Source organism: Camelus bactrianus, chromosome 9 (assembly GCF_048773025.1).
Source record: "Camelus bactrianus isolate YW-2024 breed Bactrian camel chromosome 9, ASM4877302v1, whole genome shotgun sequence".
In the NCBI taxonomy this organism is placed as follows: Eukaryota; Metazoa; Chordata; class Mammalia; order Artiodactyla; family Camelidae; genus Camelus; species Camelus bactrianus.
In genome coordinates this window covers 61,603,470-61,626,753 of record NC_133547.1, presented here as the reverse complement: position 1 = coordinate 61,626,753, position 23,284 = coordinate 61,603,470, and the positions used below count along the sequence as shown (strand labels likewise).

General features: G+C 36.1%; 1 protein-coding gene across 4 annotated transcripts in view; it reads left to right on the top strand.

The window, feature by feature from the left end:
• Positions 1–23,284, top strand: part of NFATC3 (nuclear factor of activated T cells 3) — a 115,108-nt gene that overhangs the window by 75,668 nt on the left and 16,156 nt on the right. For 3 of the 4 annotated variants that reach the window (XR_012509255.1, XM_045522277.2, XM_010962516.3), the window contains exon 9: positions 2,356–3,363. Coding sequence is in view for 3 of the 4 variants with exons in the window: in XM_045522277.2 (XP_045378233.2) it covers positions 2,356–3,363 (1,008 nt within the window). In the remaining variant the exon portion in view is untranslated. Of the gene's footprint in view, positions 1–2,355; positions 3,364–19,882; positions 19,987–23,284 lie in introns of all 4 variants that reach the window. The other variant, XM_074370536.1, reaches the window with a different exon arrangement.

The following is a 23,284-nucleotide window of genomic DNA, read 5'->3' as shown; positions in this document are numbered from 1 at the left end:
TGTAGTTTTAGCTCTGTGTTAGGTGTTTGATCCACTTGAGTTAATTTTTATACATGATGTCAAATAAGGTTACATCTTTATTATTTTGAATGTGATATCCAGTTGTCCTAGCACTGTTGGTTGAGTAGACTGTTCTTGCCCTGTTCAATGGTCTTGGCACCCCTTGTTTGAAGAGCAGTGATTATATATGTAAAGGTTTGTTTCTGGACTTTCTGTTTTATTCCATTGATCTATCCTTATGGTCTGTAGGTCTATCCTTATGCTTTGTTGTAAGTTTAGAAACTAGGAAGTGTGAGTCCTCTGTCTTTGTTCTTTTTCAAGATTGTTTTGGCTATTTGGGGTCCCTTGAGATTACATATGAATTTTAGGATGGATTTTTCTATTTCTGCCCAAAAATGCCATTGGGAATTTGATAGGGATTTCACTGAAACAGAAAATTGCTTCGGAAAGTACTATGTTCTTAGCAAATAATTAAGTCTTCCAATTCATGAATCCAAGATATCTTTCTATTTATTTATCTTCTTTAATTTCTTTTGTAGTCTTTTATAGTTTTCAGTGTAAAGCCTTACACTCCTTGGTTAAATTTATTCCTAAGTATTTTATTTTTGATGCTATTGTAAATGGAATTGTTTTCTTGATTTCCTTTTTGGATTGTTCATTACTCGTTTATAGAAATACAACTCATTTTTGCATGTTGATTTTGTATCCTGCAGCATTATTAAATTGTTTATTAGCTCTTCTGGGTTTTTTGTGGAGTCTAGTACTTCTTTTGATCCCCCATTATTCCTCTTGTAATATGAATCTGATGATGGTTGAGGATCAAATGAGATACACATGAAAACCATTATAAACTAGAAGCTTTATGAATGTCAGATTCATGATTTCCAGTATATAATGCTGTAAAGGACTAAAACTCAGGGTTTTTTTTCCTCCCTCTGTAGGGAAAAACCCAGTTCTTCCCTACTGGGTTTCCCTCCTGGGAGTCTCCTTTATTACTCACACAGAACACTTTACTTCTCACACTACTAGTCACCATCTGAAGGTTTTTTCCTCACAAGTAATTCTCTGACACCAGCCAAGTGTCCTACAATTTAACTCAATTGTAACACTACCTACCTGGAGATAGTGTCATATCCCACAGTTAAAGGCTCAGTCCCACAAGACTTGCCCCACACATCCCGTCCCCAATCTCCCAGCTTCTGGTCACCTATGCTTCTGACCAACCAGCTAAAAATCTGAGGTTCCACAGAACTCAGGGAAACACTTACTTACATTTACCAGTTTATTAAAAGATATGTTTATTAAGTTTATTAAAGGATACAGATGAACTACCAAATGGAAGAGATGCATAGGGCAAGTTATATGTGAAGGGACACTTCATCAACCTGGAAACTCTCCGAACCCCATACTTTTGGGACTTTTATGGAAGTTTCATCATGAGGATATGATAAATCATTAACACCATTTTCAGCCCTTCTCCTTCTCAAGAGAATGAGGGGCGAAGCTGAAAATTCCAAGCTTCTAACGAACCATGGCTTGATGTTTCTGGTGACTAGCTGTCATCCAAGAGCCCACCCACTCACCTCATTAGAACCAGAAACACTCCTCTCACCCAGGAAATTGCAAAGGTTTTAGGAATTCTGTGGCAGGAACCAGCGGCAAAGACCAATATATATTTTCTATTATCTCACAGTTGTAACATGTAAAACCAGGTGATTGGTAAGTTTTAGATCAGAGATCTCAATTTAAGGCTTTTATTAGCCATAGGATTTTGGGATTTAATTAAAAAATTATTTATTTTTAAATAGGTTTTATATATATATATATATATATATATATAGTGAAAACATTCAAAAGACCCAAAAACTTACACAGTAAGAAGTAAATCTCCTTCATTCTCCTATCCCCTAGTCACCTAGTTTCCCTTTCCAGCAGTAAATCTAGCAGTTATCAGTTTCATGTGTATCTTTCCAGAGATATTTATATGTATATAAGCAAAAACATGTATGTCTGTATACATATGTATATATACACACAGCATTTTATGTACTGTAGTTCAGTTTTTTTTGTTACTTAGCAACATATCTTAGAGATCTTTCCAACATTACTTTATAATAGAGTTCTATATGGTATTGTTTCTTTTTTAACTTGAATATATTTAGAGCAAGAGCCACTCCCTGTTGTCTTATAGTTTACTGACTTCATATATTTATGGTATCTGCCTTCCCTGAAGACATTTGAGTTTTCAACCCCTAGCTTGGATGTGTGCTGCAGTTGTGCACCCTAGAATGAAGGCCTTTCATAATTATCTTATGTGTTACGTAATTACATTTATTTTAATCATTTCCTTTTCAGTTTTGATGAAGCAAGAACACAGAGAAGAGATTGACTTGTCTTCAGTTCCATCATTGCCTATGCCTCATCCTGCCCAGACCAAGAGGCCTTCCTCAGATACAGGACACCTACATGACAGTGTACTGTCAGCACAGAGAAGCTTGGTTTGTCCCATCCAGCAAACATATGCATCCATGGTAACCTCATCCCATCTGCCACAGCTGCAGTGTAGGGATGAGAGTGCTGGTAAAGAACAGCATATGATACCTTCTTCAGTCCTCCACCAGCCTTTTCAAGTCACACCAACACCTCCTGTGGGGTCTTCCTATCAGCCTATGCAAACTAATGTTGTATTCAATGGACCAACTTGTCTTCCTGTTAATGCTGCCTCTAGTCAAGAATTTGATCCAGTTTTGTTTCAGCAGGATGCAGCGCTTCCTACTTTAATAAATCTTGGCTGTCAACCACCGTCATCCATACCATTTCATTCTTCAAATTCAGGCTCAACAGGACATCTCTTAGCCCACACACCTCAGTCTGTGCAGACCCTGCCTCATCTGCAGTCAATGGGATACCATTGTTCAAACACAGGACAAAGATCTCTTTCTTCTCCAGTGGCCGACCAGGTCACAAGTCAGCCTTCCCCTCAATTACAGCCCATTACGTATGGTCCTTCACCTTCAGGGTCTGCTACAGCAGCTTCCCCAGCAGCCTCTCATCCCCTGGCCAGTTCACCACTTTCTGGGCCACCATCTCCTCAGCTACAGCCTATGCCTTACCAGTCTCCTAGCTCAGGAACTGCCTCATCACCGTCTCTAGCCACCAGAATGCATTCTGGACAGCACTCAACTCAAGCACAAAATACAGGCCAGGGAGGTCTTTCAGCACCTTCATCTTTATTATGTCACAATTTGTGTGATCCAGCTTCATTTCCACCTGATGAGGCAACTGTGAACATTAAACCTGAACCTGAAGAGCAGGAACCTAACTTTTCAACAATTGGTCTGCAGGACATCACTTTAGATGATGGTAAGTTCATGTCTGTGTTCTTAAAGCAGTGAAGATCCAGGAACTTCCTTCTCTTAAGAGTCATAAGTTACCGTGGATTGCTTCTTGGCATATGGTTGGGCTTTTTAATAAGTTGTTGTTACTAGAAATATGTTAATATATGACTCTGAGAATAGAAATGAACATATGTGCTTTAAAGTTTATTTTACCACTAATATCTATTGCAAAGGGTGAGGCTTTGAGTGATAACCTACCACTCATTTGTGATGGAACTGAAGATAGATTTAGTGGGCATTTTTTCTTTCAGAACATATATGAGGTCACAGTGTCTAGAGAATGGAATTTAGAAGTGTTAATTTAGTAAACATTGCTGAATGCCATCCATTTGCAAGGCACAGAGTTAGATGCTAGAAATACCAGCAGTGTATTAGGACAGAGTTCCTGTCCTTGAAGAGACTCACACAAGTAAAGAACCTACTTCTCTGTGGCCCTGCCAGCTTGCTGAGTCAGATAGTGGTGATGGTACAAGACCAGACTGGTTTGCTGCTGCTGGTACAGCTGTTGGCACCATGATAAAAAGAAGCTATTTATATAAATGTAGCAAGTTGGTATGTAGACCCGTTTTTATGAAATCAATAAATTGGACTGCAGTCTGGAATATTAGTTATTTCAATAATTTAAAATGCCCCCAAGATAGGATTTTTATATAATAATTTTAGAATTTATTGGCTTTGTCATTTATATGGTAGTGAAATTTTGTCTATATAGGGATTCGGTGAAAGCTACCTGTAACTGTTGTCCAATATGAAAATTTTGAAACATGGATATAGAATTTTAGTTCTCTCTCTGATTCTGTATTAATCTATAGAAAAGTAACTGTAGATCAGCCAATTTCTTTATATATCTGGAGAGGTTGAGTTTACTACTTAGTTGCAAAGCTTGTATTAAATTACAAATTCTAGACATAAGGGGAAAGGAAGGTAAATAAAATATGGCAACTGCCTCTGCTGCCTTCCCCTGCCAGGACTTTACTATCAGATCAGTACATGACTATGCAATGCAGTAGGTCTTAGTCACTTACAACCAAGATATAAAATAAGCACACTGGGAGATCAGCAGAGGGATAAGAGAGATTCTATAAGAATTCAGCAAGGCTTCCTTGAGGAGATGACGTTTGAGCCGGTCCTGGAGGATGAATATATGTTTTCAGTAAATGAGGGTCAATCACTTGGCTTTTTTCAAGTGTAGTATCAGAAATGAGGATCAAAGGGAAAGTCAGACAACATAAGCAGAAACACAGAGCTTTGGGAAAGCATGATTATCTGTAGCTGGAGGGCAGATGGCATAGTAAAGAATGGCCTTCAAAGCCACAAGAGGTTATGCCAGGTCATTTGTGTGTAAACAGGAGGTATATTTGTAAACTGAAGGAACACCTACAATTTGTATAGCAGATTCACCAATTAAATTTGTTTTCTAACTTGACCCTTACTGATCTGCTAGATAGCTATGTTTAGAGAATTAGACTTTCTGAAGGTCACACAAATGATAAGTATCAGAGTTCAGACTGGAATCAGATCTTTCAGTGTAGTCTCTTTCTTGCAGCACTATAGCTGCCTCCTAGCAACAACAGGCCATGGTGGTTTGAACTCTGTGCTACAGGGGATCCCTCAAGCTTTCTTTAATTCCTAGAGAATAGTGAAACATTCTCCAGGAATGCGTGTGCAGAATTTCACTGCATGAATATACGTTCACAACTGTATCTGATCTGTCATACTTGTATTGGGAGTACTTGAGGGCCCTGGTGTCTGGCTGTTCTCTTTACGCATAGCTGGTGTACGTGTCACTGCCTACTTAAATAGTGATGGATACCAGATAGAGAGGAGGCTACTACTTTGATGCAAAACAGATTTGAAATAGCTTCAGGCTTTTCAAAATATACATAGGCTATGAAAATGTTACCTATTCATTCTTTTGGCAGTTTTTGAGTAAATATTCATAGTGTTTTTAAGATTTATATTTAGAATTTTAATCCTTGATCCCTGAAACAAAAGATATGACCTTAAGTAATAACCTACCACCCATTTGTGATGGCACTGAAGACATAAGATTTATTAAGCTGATCTCATGGGGTGTTTCAGTTCATTTTCTTTCCAAATGAAGACATTTTTCTTTTTAAAGAGAGACCAAAACTGGAACCTCCTCTTTCTAATTTACCACAAATTAAGTGATTTTGGGGGGAGGACTGCAAATTGGAACTTCTAGGAAGGTTTTATGAAAACTGTATTTATTTCATCTTTTGAATTTGTGAAGATGTGTTGCAAAAACAGAGAATCTGGAAAGATGAGATCTATGATGGCAAATATAAAAGCCACTTCATTTTTGTTCCATTCACAGTCAAGCAAAGTTCCCAGATTGTAGCCCCAAGAGGACAGGGACTAGCTACTGAATTCCCTCATTGCCACCTATCAGGAGACTTGATAGATGCTCAGTGGTGCTAGCAGTAATTTAAGAGGGGGAAAAAGTAAAATACACTCCTGGGCATCTCAGATTATTTGATGTAAATTTTTTGCAAGGTACATTTTAGTGCTTTACTTGAATTCTAAAATGAATTTTTGATATTTGCCTCCTGACTCATTCATTATGTTACATGGATTTCCCTTTGAAGGTAAACTTCTAGGTACTTAGAAAATCCTACAGTTCTACAGAGTTTTAATATAAATTAATTAAAAAATGACAACATATAGGCCTTGAACTCCATCATATTTGAACTCCATAGTACTTTAATGTCCCCTTTCTGCTAAACTTTAACAGTAAGCCATAAAACATGCCAAAAAGGATTAGAAGTACTTAAAGTGAACTTTGCAGTTAGCTCAAGCTCAGGTTTTATTTTAACTTTTCTATATTGTGATGCGTATTAAGTACAAAGTAATTTCCACTTTACACCTAGAAGACACAAGTAAATTTTTAATTATGTGTTATACTAGTTAAATGTATGTACCTAATCCTAATAACTTTTTGTTAATCCTATTTGTTTTATATTTGCCCCCCTTTCTTTTATATCAAATTAAATATTAGTACATAAAATATCCTTTTTATTTTTGAAGTTTTTAATTAAGATGGAGTCTGTCAAGAATCATTCAAGTATTACTTGACTGTTACTTTTAGAAATACAGACATCAACACCTTAATTATTTAATTTTATTTTCCCCTTAACGGAGGCACTAGGGATTGAACCCAAAACCTCATGGATGCCAAGTACACATGCTCTACCTCTGAGCTATACCCCTACCCCCAACACCTAAAATTTTTATTATAAATTCAGTGACATTTAATAGAGAGAAGATATTGGTGCACCTCAGCTCAGAAATTCAAGACTTATAGAACTAAAAATACTCTAATATGGCTCCTTCGTTTTATAGATAAAGGATCTGAGTTTTACAGAACTTAAGGTATTCGTCCAGGGTAACACTGTAACACTGAGTTAATAGCAGAGTAAAGACTAAAACCCAAGTCTCCTGACTCCTAATTCAGTGCTCTAGGAGTTTTTCCAGTATCTACAGTCATGTTTCTCATCAGTTGTGAGTTGAGACTCCAGATGTAGACGAAGCAGAATAGATGAAAGAAAATGCTGTTTTCTCCACAGTGCCTTGGTTTGTGGGAGAAGCCAGTGTAATTTTAAGAGTATAGATTCTCACTATAGATGAAGTTTTAAAGGCTCTCAACTCTGTCCTTTTTCACTCTGGAATTCCTACTCTGGTGTCCCTAGTGATATTATATTCCTGTTGGTCTCTTCCTCTCCAGCTTCTTTGGAACATCTCAGGGCCTTTTGAGTTCCAGCCACCCTTGTTTTATTTGGGCTCTGATGCCTCTGAAATCACACAGAACAAATGTAATCCTTCTGTAATAGCCCTTCACGTGTGTGAAATCTTGATCTCTTTCCCAAGTCTTAAAAACACTCCAGCAATGTTCTCCTTCCCTCACCCTCACTGACATGGTAGGTAGTTCCCTTTTGTTTGAACCTTGGTGTTTAGTTCCTTTTCATAGTGCAATATCCAGAAGGGAACACACTCTAGCCAGCTCAGAGTGGATTGGAACCATCACCTTCCTTGTTCAGAAGACTATTTTATCAGTACAGTGTGATGCCAGGGGGTCTTCTTAGCTCCCTGTTGCTGTTAATTTAGTGAGTTGTGAGTACTAATCATTAGTCATAACTAAATCACATCCCGTTGTCTCCCCACTCTCCTCACCTTCACCCCCACCTGCTACCATGGGTTTTTATATATGCTGTTTTTGGAACCCAAAACTAAACTTTACAGCTATCCTTGTTCAGTTCATTGAGGTTATTTTAGCCCCTCATTTCAGTCTTCCAAGCTCAAAAGAGACCCAGAACCATTTCTCTGTTTCAGAGTAATCTGGCTCCCTCCTCAGGAGGAATACTTCTTGGGGTAATAGTCACAGCAGAATGCTGACCTTTACCAGGTGATGTTCTCTTTCAAGCAGTCCCCTTGGAAGGCTGTGATGTGTACATATTCAGCCAATTAGAGTATTGTTCAAAACTCTTTTGCTACTTTTTCTTTTCTACTTAGATGTACCATTGCCCCGCTTGAAAAGTATGCTACGTCTATAAAATTATCAATAAGTTAGTTTTTACTCAGATGTTAAAATTTGTATATGGGGAACTATAACTTTTCCTAAACATTTTTGTGCATTATAGGGTATATGTCCCAGTTTTTGCACCAAGTGATATACATTAAAACAGTACAGAAATATTGAAATTGTCACCACTGTGTTTTAAGCGTTTTAATTAAAATTATAGTATTCTTAAACTACTCTGTCTTAGACTTTTAAATAGAGGCCCATTTAATTTGTGATTGAGCTGAATCCAGTTACAACTTTCCATTGGAGTCCCTCATTTCCCTCTTGTCCTCCTTTGTTCACAAACTAACAGAGCCGCAGCTGCAGCTCTTCGGCGGAGGAGAGGATACATGTTAAATATAGCCTGACCTGCTGCTGTGGTGAAAACTGACACTGCCACTTGCAGGCTCTGTGCAGTAACATGCTGATCCTCAATGTAGGGCAATTGCTAATTTGACTGTAAACAGGGACTCTAGATGTGACCTCAGCTGCTGCAGTTTTGTATATAGGTGACAAGCAGAAGAGCTTGCTTTCAAGTAGCAAAGGACTGATAAACACACATTTCAGTTGGTTAACTTGGATGGGGGAATCAGGAGGCTGGTATGGAAGAGCAGAGGTAAATATTACTATCAGTGTTCTATTCCACCTTTTGGATACTCGTTTTACTGGTGTTTATTGTATTTAAATAAATAAAACAAAAGAAAGCCAGGCATAGCCAATGATGAGAGTGGGTCACAAATGAGGTGTTGAATCCCTGAGGGACACAGTAAGGGAGGGAGGTAGATAAAACTGACCTTTCTCTTTTAACTGGGACTCTCAATAAGTTATGAATCTTCTTTCAGGAGACATACATGTACCATCCAGCCTCAAACGTATTTATGATGAATAATTCCAGAGGCAGAAAGTTCCCACAGATAATACCCATGTAGGTTTTGAATCATGCCTCATGCAGAACAGATCATGACAGGGATTAGGGGCCTGAGATAAAACCACTTTTTGATGTATAATAAGAAAATTTAATTTTCAGACCCAGTGAAGCAGGGGTAAGCATTTGAGAAGATCTTTTATTTCTTATATCAAGTGTGTCTGTGTTTCTCATATGGACACATTAATTGTACCCCATTTGAGCAAAAATTTTTCTTTGAATCAGCTTGATACTAAAATCTATACATAAACTGTGAAAAATCCAAGAGAGGTTACCACTAAATAGCATATCACAGCATATCGTTAAGTCTTCAAAATAAGTTCACTAAAGAAAGTATATTTTAAAATAATTAGTGAATTATGGTTACTGTTTCTTGATAATATAACTTTTTTTGGAGCACTGTGGTAGACACTTTGCTAGTAGCTCATTAGTTCTTCCCAACAATCTATGAAAAGTGAATTATTAGCCTTATTTTTAGAGATATGACTCAGAGAGCTTCACTTAACCAGTGTTATATGGTGAGAAACACTGGGACTGACATTTTTTTTTCTTATTTTTTATTGAAGTGTATTTGATTTACAATGTTAGTTTCAGGTATATAGCAGAGCGATTCAGTTGTACATATACATATATTTTTTTCAGATTCTTTTCCATTACAGCTCATTACGAAAAACTGAATATAGTTCCCTGTGCTATACAGAAGGTCCTTGTTGTTTATCTATTTTACAGATAGTAGTGTGTGTCGGCTAATCCCAACTCCTAATCTGTTACTCTCTCCACCCCCACCTTCCCCTCTGGTAACCATAGCTTGTTTTCTGTGTCCACAGGTCTATTTCTGATTTGTAAATAAAAGTTGTATCTTTCTTTTCTAACATGGATGGACCTAGAGATTATGATAATAAGTGAAGTAAGTCAGACAAAGACAAATATCATATGATGTGGCACTGGCATTTGAATTCAGGTCTGTCTGAAGTTTAGATCACCGTGCATGTGTTTAGTGGTTTCTGAAATAGCTATAATTGATTACTTTATATAATCTAACGTCTATAAACACAGTAAACATAGTAATTTTCTGATGTCTGCCATGTGTAAGATACAAAGCCAGTGTCTAAAGGTGTATTCTATTTTAAAATTCATATCCTGTTTTTGAGTTCCTTTGGAAATGAATCATTCACAGGAACAAAAATATTTTAAATTAGGCTCACCAGTTCAGCTTTTGTGGTTTGGTGGCAGTTCTCTGGCTTTGATTACAAGATTACCTCTTGTCAGGCATCTTGGCTTTTGATGGAACTTAGATAAATATACCAAGTAGCTCTTTTCGGTTTGAAGATACCTGATTTTTTTTTTCCTTTTTCTTTCTCCTTCCTTCCTTCCTTCCTTCCTTCCTTCCTTCCTTCCTTCCTTCCTTCCTTCCTTCCTTCCTTCCTTCCTTCCTCTTTCTTTTGTACAGTTCTAAAGCCTACTATTCATTAGCTTGTCTATCTGCACAGGAGGGAAAAGTATGAAACTTTTTTAAAAAATTTTTTTTCGGGGAGAGGGAGGCAATTAGGTTTATTTTTCTTTGTTTATTTATTTAATAGAAGTACCGGGGATCAAACGCAGGACCTCATGAATGTTAAGCTGGCCCTCTACCACTGAACTATACCCTCCCCTGAAACTCTTAAGTTGTAGAAGATAGGGTAGGGTTGAGAGTGATGGTTTCTAGCATTCTAGCCTTACATCTGTAAGAATGTGGAACATATTAAGTCCCCTATAATTATTTTGTTTGTTTAAAAGCATCCGTTGGAGGAGCAGGTTATATAGCTCAGTGGTAGAGTACATGCTTATTTAGCATGCATGAGGTCCTGGGTTTAATCCCTAGTACCCCCATTAATAAATAAATAAGTAAATAAACCTAATTCTCCCCCCCTACAAAAAAAAGGGGGGGGAAAGTATCTGTAGATGATTTTGTGTAGAACAAGTTTTTTTAAATTTTACTTTATCTGGGTTTCTTAAGATAATCCTTAGTTTTGAAAAATGTCATACACTCATATGTTAAAAATATTAAAGGTACAAGAAAGTACATAGTGAAAAATCTCTCTTAGGTACCCAGTTGTTCTCTCAATGAGCAGCTGGATTTAGCGGTTTCTTGACTGTTAGTTGAGAGCTATTTTATGCATCTATAAGCAATTGCATATATTTTTTCCATATTTTTACTGGCATATTATGTATACTTTAAGCATTTTGCTATTTCCATGTATTAAATCTTGGAAAATTTTCTATGCTTAACATAAAAGAACTTCCTTGGAAGATCTTTTAATAGAATATTTCATAAAATTGTATCAGTTTTTCCATTATATAGCTGTACCTTTATCTGTTCAACACATACCATGAATAACATTTTACAAATGTCATTTCCCACCATTTTATAGACATCTGTATATGTGTGTGTATATATGATAAATTCCTAGAAGTAAGATTGCTTGACCAGTATTTTGAGAAAGATTGCCAAATTGTCCCCCATAAAGGTTGTATCAATCTACATTGCCACTGGCATTGTAAGAGAGTACCTGTTTCTCTCATTCCTTCATCAGCACATTCTGTTACCATGTATCTTATTATTTGCCAGTGGGATGGGTGGAAAATAGCTTCTCAGTATAATTTTAATTTGTATTTCACTTAGGAGTAAGGTTGTGTACCTTTTCATTTGCTTAAGAGAAAATCTTTGTCACAAATCCATGACCTCTGCTGATAGTTGCTTGTTTTTCTATTAGATTATGATCCTTTTCTTATTATTTATAAAATATAAAATCTTTTATTGATAAGTTTATTAGCTCATTGAGCTATAAGTTACAGATTTTCCCCCAATATGTGATTTTTGCCATGAAGAATTTTTTTTACCTTTATATTATGTAACTTATGAATCTTTTATCTCCCATGGCATCTGTTACTTTTATGATTCTGTAAATCTTTTTTTTTTTAACATTTGATCTCCTTTACTTTTTTTTTTTTGCTTTTATTTTTTGCGTCTTTTTTATTAACTTTTTTTTATTGAGTTACAGTCATTTTACAATGTGTCAAATTCCAGTGTAGAGCACAATTTTTCAGTTATACATGAACATACATATATTCATTGTCACATTTTTTTTCCGCTGTGAGCTACCACAAGATATTGTATGTATTTCCCTGTGCTATACAGTATAATCTTGTTTATCTGTTCTACATTTTGAAATCCTAGTCTGTCCCTTCCCACCCCCTGCCCCCTTGGCAACCACAAGTTTGTATTCTATGTCTATGAGTCTGTTTCTGTTCTTTCTTTCTTTCTTTCTTTCTTTCTTTCTTTCTTTCTTTCTTTCTTTCTTTCTTTCTTTCTTTCTTTCTTTTTTCTTTTCTTTTCTTTTCTTTTCTTTTCTTTTCTTTTCTTTTCTTTTCTTTTTTTAGATTCCACATATGAGCGATCTCATATGGTATTTTTCTTTCTCTTTCTGACTTACTTCACTTAGAATGACATTCTCCAGGGACATCCATGTTGCTGCAAATGGCATTATGCTGTCAGTTTTTATGGCTGAATAGTATTCCATTGTATAAATATACCACATCTTCTTTATCCAGTCATCTGTTGATGGACATTTAGGCTGTTTCCATGTCTTGGCTATTGTAAGTAGTGCTGCTATGGTGTCTTTTTGAAGTAGGGTTCCTTCTGGATATACCCAGGAGTGGGATTACTGGGTCATATGGTAAGTCTATTCCTAGTCTTTTGAGGAATCTCCATACTGTTCTCCACAGTGGCTGCACCAAACTGCATTCCTACCAGCAGAGTAGGAGGGTTCCCTTTTCTCTACAGCCTCTCCATATTTGTCATTTGTGGAGTTTTGAATGATGGCCATTCTGACTGGTGTAAGGTAATACCTCATTGTAGTTTTGATTTGCATTTCTCTGATAATTAGTGATATTGAGCATTTTTTCATGTGCCTATTGATTATTTATATTTCTTCCTTGGAGAATTGCTTGTTTAGGTCTTCTGCCCATTTTTGGATTGGGTTGTTTGTTTTTCTCTTATTAAGTCATATGAGCTGCTTATATATTCTGGAGATCAAGCCTTTGTCGGTTTCATCATTTGCAAGAATTTTCTCCCATTCCATAGGTTGTCATTTTGTTTTGCTTATGGTTTCCAATTTTGTAAATCTTTGATCCATCAGGAATTTACTTTGGTGGAATGTATGAGGAATGGATCCAATTTTAATTTTTCAAACGGCTACCCAGTTGTCCAAACATTGTTTATTAAAAAACCGTATCTTTCTCCTTTGATTTAAAATACCAACTTATACTTAATTTCTTTCTATATGTGGATGTATCTCTGGGCCTTCTCATAATTGGAAATCTTAATTTTGAATCTTTTACTTTGCATCAGAAATCCAGTAGTGTGGGTGAAACAACACATAACCTTGTTGTCATCTTCTTTATAATGTTTTTAGTGCTTTTTACAATGTAACATTGATTTATTTTTCAACATTAATTGTTGTAAATATAGTTTATAAATGATTAATTTACATTGATCACATTAACTTCTGTATTGTTTGCCTGCAGTTTGAATTAATCTGTATTAATTTATTCATTCAAACAGCATTTATCAAGTGCCTGATATATGCTAAGCACTATTGTAGGCCCTAGTGAATAAAACAGATCTTTGCCATCACAGCTTGCATTCTAGTGGAGAGAGGCAATACAAAATAGACACAATAAGTAAATTGTACAATATATTGAGAGGTAATAAGTGTTATAAAGAAAGAGAAAGAGTAAGGTGAAGGATATTTGGAGTGCTGTGAAGGGTAAAGTTGGGAGCAAATTGCAATTTTAGATAGAGTAAATAAATGTCTTTAGTGAGGTAACATTTGAACAAAAACTTGAAGATGAGAAAATTACCAGTGTGACTAACTGTGAGAAGAGTAATCTAGGCAAAAGGGACAGGCAGAAGAAAGACCTAAGGTGATAGCACGTCTGGTTTATTGAAGAAGATCAAAGAGGCCAGTGTAGCTGGAACAAGATGGATCTAGAGGGAAGGTAGTAGTAGTAGATGTAGTCAAGGAGGTGATGGAGAGCCAGAACATGTAGGGCAACAGTTCTCAAACTTTGTGGTCTCAGGACTCCTTTATAATCTTAAAAATTATTGAGGATCCCCAAGAACTTTTATTTAGGTGGCTTCTATGTATCAGTATTTACTGTATTAGAAGTTAAAACTGAGAGCTTTTCCATTACCCATCACAGCAATAAAGTCACATACACATGATGTTTTCCATTGGAAAACTCCACTGTAAACTCAGGAGAGGATGATAATGAAAAAGGCAAAAAACTCTTAGTATTATTATAAAGGTAGTTTTGACCTTGAAGGCTCCCTTAATAGTTCTTAGGGGACCCCATGTGTCCCTGATCACACTTTAAGGACTCATATATAGGGTCTTGTAGGCCATCGTTGTAAGGTTTTAAACAGATGAGTCATAATCTGATTTGGTTACTCTGGCAGCTGGGTAGGGAGGCAAGGATAGAAAGAGGGAGACCCGTTAAGATACTGTTACAGTAATCTATGCCAGAAGTGATGGTTTGGTGGTAACAATGAACGGGCTAAGAAATGGTCTGATTTTGAATGTATTTTAAAGGTAGAGCCAATAGCATTTCCTAACAGATTCCATGGAAGATGTGAAAGAAATTAAAGATGACACCAAGCAGAGGGGAGGTTATAGCTCAGTGGTAAAGTGCATGCCTAGCATGCATGAGGTCCTGGCTTCAATCCCCAGTACCTCCATTAAAGATAATTTTTTAAAAAATGACATTAGGCGACTAGAAGGAGTTGCTGTCAGCAAAGGTGGAGAAGGCTGTGGATGAAGCAGGTCTTGGAGAAAGATCTGGTGTTCAGTTTTGGATGTAGTATCTATTGAACATTCAAGTAGGGATATAAAGTAATCTGTTGGATGAACAAGTCTAGAGTTCTGAAGTGAGTTATAGACTGAAGATAGAAATTTGAGAGTTGTTGGCATGCATGTGGTATTTAAAGCCACTTGATGAGGTCTTTAAGTGATCAATTAATTGTCCTGCCTTTATCAATTTAGGTAATAATGATTGCATTTCTATAAAGTGTTACAGAGTGCCTACACATACATTTCAGGGGACACTATCCTCTTTGAGTAAATAAGTAGGCAGATTCACAAGAGTTAAACAACTTCTTAGGTCACCAGTCCAATAAGTGATGACACTAGGTTTCTAAAGCCTTTATTTTCATTTACCCACCCACCAGATCATTCAGTTGTTTGTATAAACCAGAAACATCTATATATTGATAAGGTGGCTAAAGTAAGCATCTTGGTCAAATGGGGAGGCAGTTTGGACAAGTAGAGAAATTTCGCTTATCTCCCCACAGATATATTTCAGGATTTAAAAATATTTAACTAATTTTTTTAAACTTTGATATAAAAGGAATAAATTCTATAGCCAAGATTTATAAATTTTAAGAGGGATTTACAAAAGCCCTCCAGCTGTTGCTTTGAGTTAATGGTTAGAGCTGTGAACACCTAGTTCAGTCATTTCATACAGTGTTCTCCCACAAGAAAACCCAAAGTTCATTTTTGAAATTTTTTAAATTTAGTAAAATATACATAACATAAAATGTTAACCGTTTTAAATGTACAGTTCAGTGACATTAAGTACATTCACAGTATTGTGTGGCCATCACTACAGTCTATTTTGATAACTTTTTCATCACCCCAAACAACAACTCTGTACGCATTAAGCAATAACTGTCCATTCTCTCCCCTTAACCCAGCCTATGGTACCTCTATTCTGCTTTCTATTTCTGTGACTTTCCCTACTCAAGATATCTCATATAAATGGAATCATACAACATTTGTCCTTTCTGTCTGGCTTATAAACTTAGCATAATGTTTCCAAGGTTCAGCCATGTTATAAGCATGTATCAGAATTTCATTTCTATTTATGGCTGAATAATAATTCCATTGTATTTTGTCTATCCATTCATCTGTTGAAAGGCATTTTTTTTCCCCACCTTTTGGCTATTATGAATAATGATGCTATGACTATTGGAGTATGGATATCTGTTTCAGTCTCTGTTTTCAATTCTGTTGGATATTCTAGGAGTGGAATTGCTGGATCATACAGAAATTCTTTGTTCAACTTTTTGAGGAACTGCCAAACTGGTGTTTTTCCCACAGTGGCTGCACCATTTTACATTTACAGTGCATGAGGGTTCCAGTTTCTCCACATCTTTGCCAACACCTATTTTTCATTAAAAAAAAAAAAAAAAAAAAAAAAACCATCCTCAGGGGTGGGAATAGCTCAGTGGTAGAGTACATGCTTAGCATGCACAAGGTCCTGGGTTCAATCCCCAGTACCTCCATTAACATTTTTTAAAATTATTTTTTAAAAATGACTGTACCCTTTTAAAAATTTTTTTAAAAAAGCCACCTCAAATGGGTGTGAAGTGGTATCATTATGGTTTTGGTTTACATTTCCCTAATGACTAATAATATTGGACATCTTTTCATGAGTTTATTGATCATTTGTTTATTTTCTCTGTATAAATGTCTCAAATCTTTTGCCGATTTTTTGGGGGTTGACTTTGGTTTTTGTGTTGAGTTGTAGGAGTTCTTTTTATATTTCTGATAGTAAAACCCTTATCAGATACATTATTTGCAAATATTTTCTCCTATTCTGTGGGTTGTCTTTTCACTTTCTCAGTAGTTTCCTTTGATGTTTTTAACTTTGATGAAATCCAACTTATCTATTTTTTCTTTTGTTGTATATGCTTTTAGTATCATACTTAAGAAATTATTGCCCAATCTAAGGTCATGAAGATTTGCCCTGTGTTTTATTCATCTAAGAATTTTATAATTTTAGCTCTTATGTTTAAGTCTTTGATCCATCTTGAGTTAACTTTGTATATGATGTGAGGGAGAACTCCAACTAACATTCTTTTGCATGTGGATGTCCACACAGTAGCCTTGTTTGAAAGTGAAAATGAATTGACCATATATTGTGAGGGTTTGCTTCTGGGCTCTCTATTTTATTCCTTTGGTCTGTATGTCTGTCCTTATGTCAACATCACCCGGTTTTGATTATTGTAGCTTTGTAGTAAGTTTTGAAATCAAGAAGTGTGAGTCCCCCATCTTTGTTCTTATTTAAGATGGTTTTGGCCCTTCAGGGTCCTTTGAGATTCAATGTGAATTTCAAGATGGGTTTTTGTTTGTGCAAAAACACTGTTGGGATTTTGATAGAGAGTGCATTGAATCCGTATATTGCTTTGGATAGTATTATCATCTTAACAATATTAAGTCTTCCAAACCATGAACATAGGATGTTTTCCATTTATTTATATCTTAAGTTTCCTTCAACAATGTGTAATTTTCAGTATACAAATCTTACACCTCCTCGATTAATTCCTAAATTTTTAATTCTTTCTGATGCTATTGTAAATGGAATTGATATATAAATTTCCTTTTTGGATTGTTCATTGAAAGCATCTAGAATACAACTAAATTTTGTGTATTGATTTTATATCGTATAATTTCTGACTTAATTTATTAGTGCTAACATTTTTGTATGTCAGTTCTTAGAGCTTTCTATGTATAAGATCATATCATTTGTAAACAAAGATCATTTTACCTTTTCCTTTCTAATTTGGATGCCTTTTATTTCTTTAGCCTAATCGCTCTGGCTAGAACTTGCAGTACTGTGTTGAATAGAAGTGGCAAAAGTGAACATCCTTGTCATGTTCTTGATCTTAGGGGAAAAGCTTTCAGTCTCTAACCAATGAGTATGGATTTTTCATTTATAGCCTTTGTCATATTGAGGAAGTTTCCTTCTATTCCTAGTTTATTGGGTGCTTCTTATATTGAAAGAGCGTTGAAATTTGTCAAATGCTTCTTCTGCATTAATTGAGATGATCATATGGGTTTTTTCCCCTTCATTCTAGTAATGTATAGTATATTAATTGCATTTGTTGATTTTCATATGTTGAATTATTCTTGGATAATTGGGAATAAATCTCACTTAGTCATGAGGTAATTCTTTTATTATTCTGCTGAACTAAGTTTGCTAGTATTTTTGTTAAGGATTTTTACATCTATATTCATAGGGGTATTCTGTAGTTTTCTTCTTGTAGTGTTTTTGTTTGGCCTTGATATCAGGGTAGTGCTGGCCTTAGAATGAAATAGAAAATGTTAATTCTTTAAGTGTCTGGTCAGAGTTTGTGTGATAGGAAGAAATAAATCAGGTATTTTTTAGAACCATGTTTCAAGGAACTAGAAAAATATCTTGAGGACTGTAATTTTCCATAAGCACAGTCTGAAATTACCACTGCTTCACCCAACTCACAAAAGCTCCCAGTGTCTGTTGTCCTCTTACTTTTGTTCCTGGGCTTCTTTCTTCTGATTTATGTGCTGATTTACCTGAATCACATGTTCTATACCTTAGGGTCTGTTTTGAAGAATTCAGTTGTGAAGATTGGGCAACTTCAGAAAGGAGACTTTTGACAATATCTAGAGTTTTTAAAATACTCCACATATACTGTAATCCTTAAATCCCTCCTGGAAGCTAGGTGAGCGATCTCAAATTTAGTAATAAAAAAGCTTAAGGTAGAAAAATTTTGCTGAACCACCAAGAATTTGGTTTTTTTTGTGTTTTGTTTTGAACCCCTTTAGTGAGGCTGCATTTTGCATGGGTTTGCTCCTCCTTTGTTTTCCCTCTTTTATCTGCCTAAAATGAGGATATTAATTAGTTCATGGAGACTACACACAGATTATTCTCTTCCAAGATATAATAAGCGTCCTTCTAAGAACCTAAAAGGTTAGGTTCTTTTGTTTGAAGTTGTACAGCAAAGACCAAAAATAATTCCTTATAGACCAAAGGAGGGGGGTTTGCCTCACTGCATTTTAGACTCTTTAACTGAGTATGTCAGCCATTTTCACAAAACTGCTCATAGTGAGCAGTTTTCTTCTTTAATGCAATAACTCTCAAACATTTTTGACAGCTGCCCACAATAAGAAGTGTTTTATAGCATGACCCAATACATAACAAACAAAAATATATATACAACTAATGTGAACATCTCACAAACCAATTCTTAACTTTTATTAAAGAAAATGCAGCCTGTCTTCTATTTTGTTCTATTTCTTCTTTAAAATTTTTCTTTTTTAAAAAAATTTTTTGTGGTGGGGGGAGGGAGATAATTAGGTTTATTTATTTATTTATTTTTAACAGAGGTACTGGGGATTAAACCCGGGACCTTGTGCATGCTAGGCATGCACTCTACCCCTGAGCTATACCCCCCGTTTTTTTTTAAATACTGATTTAAACTCACTGAAATGATTTCATAACCTGTTAATGGATGTCAACTTTAGTTTAAAAAATATTCCTCCATGACCCCCAAATTTACCTATGCATATGGTGCTCTGTGCTCCTACCCTTAGACATTTTGATTCTGTGCTCATTTCTTATTTTTTTTAATAGAGGCATTGGGGATTGAACCCAGGACCTTGTACATGCCAAGTATGTGCTCTACCACTGAGCTATACTGCCCTCCTTGATTCTGTGCTCTGTAACACAGCCCAGGAGTTTTTTTTTTTTATTAAATGCCCAGGTAACTGATACAATCATAGACAAGTATTTGAAAACTACTAATAGATATAATCTAATAAAAGCCAGTTTATTTAAAACTAAATCTATCCCTTAAAATCACTGAAAGCCATCATTGTAACTTTTAAAAATCATTGCCCTTTTAAATTGAGAAAATAAATCAGCTGTTAATCGAAACTCTCTGGACTGCAGTATTCTTATTATATAATAAAACATGAAGAGCCATTTTATGCAGTGATTGACAGATAAAGGACAACTAAATTCCTCTTGATTATAGGAAAAAACAAGCTGGGCATGTAGTAGATTAAGTTACATTCTGGTTTGTTCCATTCAGTAGTGATATTGTCTTCTTTGACACAGACCAGTTTATGTCTGACTTGAAACACCAGCCATCAGGTTCAGCAGAGAAATGGCCTACCCACAGTGAGCTCTCATGTCCAGCTCCTTTCTGGAGAATCTAGAGGGTGAGTGTTGATTGAAATGTGTCGTTGTTTTTGTGCCCAAGTTTGATATTTGCATGCTGTGGCTGGATTTGCATGTGCTACAGAGGAGGGGCTATACATGGGCACCTTCTTGGTAGGGGCCCATTCATTATCTTTGGAGCTACACTTTGACTATAAGACTCTGCTTTTTAAATCTGACCATACTCAGGCTGTCACACTTGTACTCATAATTGTAGTCTGGGTTTGAATAAAAGACAAGTGTTTAATTGGATTTATTAAACCAAAACAGAGAGAGGCCCGTCTATATGAAATCTATGGCTTCGGTGCTGAGTAAATTTCATTGCTGATCAGATGTGTAAGCCTACTCATTTCTGGTCAAGTACTCTTTTAAGTTTTGATGTGAGGCAGTATGGAATGGAAATTAAGCAGGAAATGTTATCCATTTACCAGAGGCAACCTGGATCATTTACCCTTGAGCCTGACCTTTAGGCCCATGTTTGCACTCCTGGTAGTTCATCTGGAGTTCCATTTGGAAGGAGTCCATAGAAGTGGAGTCAGTCCTTGTGAGGGAGGGGGCTAGGCCTCAGGCCTTCCTACCTCAGCAATGAACCATAGCCCTCCCTCAGTGTCATATAGCTCCTTTCTTCAAAGACTCTCAGAGCCACGTGAGAAAATATGTGACAGAAATTATAAATGTACAGATTATAATTCTCAAAATGCCATTTGAATTTCATTTTAATGAATTTAGATTTGAAAGGGGACTTAGAAAACATGTCCACTACCAAATCTTTATATTTAGGATACTAAAGCCTTCTGATCAGACAACGCACCTAACCCTGGCTTCTCCCAGAAGCTGGGCCAGCCTACCCTGGTCTCACATCCTTGGCAACTAAGTTCTACATATCTGTAAAGGATTTAAATGAATTTCTTCATATTATGGTTGAGAAAATCAGTTGAAGAAAGATTAAGTTGTTCTAGTCACATCACAGCTGAACCAAAACTAAAGCTTATTTCTTTCAGTGTCAACCCCATTGCCCTTCTTGTGTGTGAAGCAACAGGTTGGTCACTAGTGATCTTGGTAAAAATTATTTCTGTGGAGTGAAGGGATCAGTGGATGACTAAGGAATAAACAGGAGGTAAGAACATAGAAACAACAGGCAGTGTAGATAACCCTTTAAGATAAACAATGAAAGAAAAAATTAGATATAGAAGTCTGTGTGGGATCTGAGGTTTTTATTTGTTTGCTTGCTTGCTTCTTTGAGGCAGAGACTTACCATGTTTAAACAATGATGAGAAGAATCCAGGAGGAGAAGATGAGCAGATAGACTGATTAAAGAGATGGAAGAAGGAAGAAAGTTGATGGAGCAAGGTCTTGAAGAGGGAAGCATGTAGAATGAGTCGTGTGGGTTTATGGGTCTGGAGCTCAGGTTTGGCCCCTGGAGAGTCAGCAGTATTTAGAAATGGACAGCATTATTCAGAGAAAATGTACAAAGTGAAAAAAAATAAGAAAAAGGACAGAATCTTCTTATAAGCCTGAAATTCAGAATCCCACATCTTAACCCAAATTGAAAAGAATGTAGTCTGTAACTGAGTGACCATGTGACTTTTGTTTGGGGGCCCCCCCTATATTTCAGTTTTTGCTGATACAAAAACATACATGCTAATATTTGAATTTACCTTCAAATACCTGTGTACTGTTTACTCAGCTAGTAATGTAATGTTTGTCTTTGCAGAATGTAAGAGATTTCTTAGAAAGAAAGGACCCTTAATAACTGACCGATCTCCCCCTAATTAGTCAGTTGTGGGAAAAAAAATCATCATTTCCCTTTACTAGTATTAAAGCTAATGTTAAAAGTGAAGGATATCTTCTGATCATTGTGCATGTATTTTCAATCTGTTCTGTGGATGGAAGCCATCTAGAGTTCAGTGTGAAATTTAAAATAACTTAGTTTAAAATTTGGTATGGGACAGCTCAAGCTGGTTATCTTGGTTCTTGCTTAAAATACTTAAATCTTCTTTTTGTGTTACCTCTTTGATGGTGAGTTTTATTTTTGTTTATAATATAAGCTAGGTTACTATAAAAGAAATCCCAAAATACAATAGCTTAATCACACTGAAATTTTCTCTCACACCTTATGGTAATTCAGAGATAGGAGTCCTGTTTCGTTTAATTGTTCCTCTACCTCCTTAGGTATTGTCAAAGCATAGTCACCATTTTGAGTGAGTCTTCACCCAAAGCAAGGAGTGGGAGAAGTAGGAGGAGAGGTTACTGAGCTAGTGTGGAGGAAGATGCACATATCACTTTTGCTTGCATTCCTTTGGAGAAAGCAAGTTACACGGTCATACCTAGCTATAAAAGGAAGGAAGGAAATGTAGTCTGTAGCTGAGTGGCCATGTGACTAGTTAACCTCAATTAATAGAGAAGAATGAATTAGGACAGTTAGCTTTCTACCATATATACCTTCTAAATTTTCAGAAACTGTTTTCTGTCTTTAGCTTGAAAAGGTAAATTAGTCAGATTTGATAAATGCAAACTAATTTTTCATCTCATAGCATAAATAGCTGAATTCAGTATTTTATGTATTTAAAATAATACTGGGTTTCTCATCCATTTAAAATCACTTTCTATTCCTTTACATCAAGATTTCTCTTATTTCTTCATTTCAAGTGAAATTCAGAAAATGATTACACCTATATATAGCCTTCATTTTATAAAAAATAGTATCTCTATAAAATTGTTCACCAAGAGAATGCTTTATACCTTTAATCTTGGGATATAGGGAAAGGAAGAAAAGATGAATTTGCCAAACTTTGATAAATGTTCATTGCAGCTTTATGACAAAATAACGTATATAAATGGAGTTTGATTACACACAAAAAATCCTTTACAAAAATGACCAAGATGCTCAGATGCTAGTTTTAAGGCCCTATGACAGAATACATCCACCTACTTCAGAGGCAGTATCCTGGGTTACCTGCCCCTACACCTGGTGGTGAGATTTCATACCATACCGTGCTTGCCAGCTTGAACTCTGAATCCTTAAGCATTGGAAGTAGTTCTAAATAAGAGGCCTGTTGTTACTCAAAACACTTCATTCTTGTGTGTGGAAATAGCATTCCAGTGCACTACTAGCTTGAACATTTCTTGGATTAAGTTGTTTTTTCTTACAGCAAAAATTGCTAGTGGCTCTCTGCCAACTTCCGTTGTGGTGGCACCGGCAGGCCAGGTGTTGGGGTAGTGGGAGTCAGGGATGGTGGCTGCCACATGTGGGCCAAATGCTGTGACCTACATAAGCCGTTACCATGGGCGTTGAGGGCT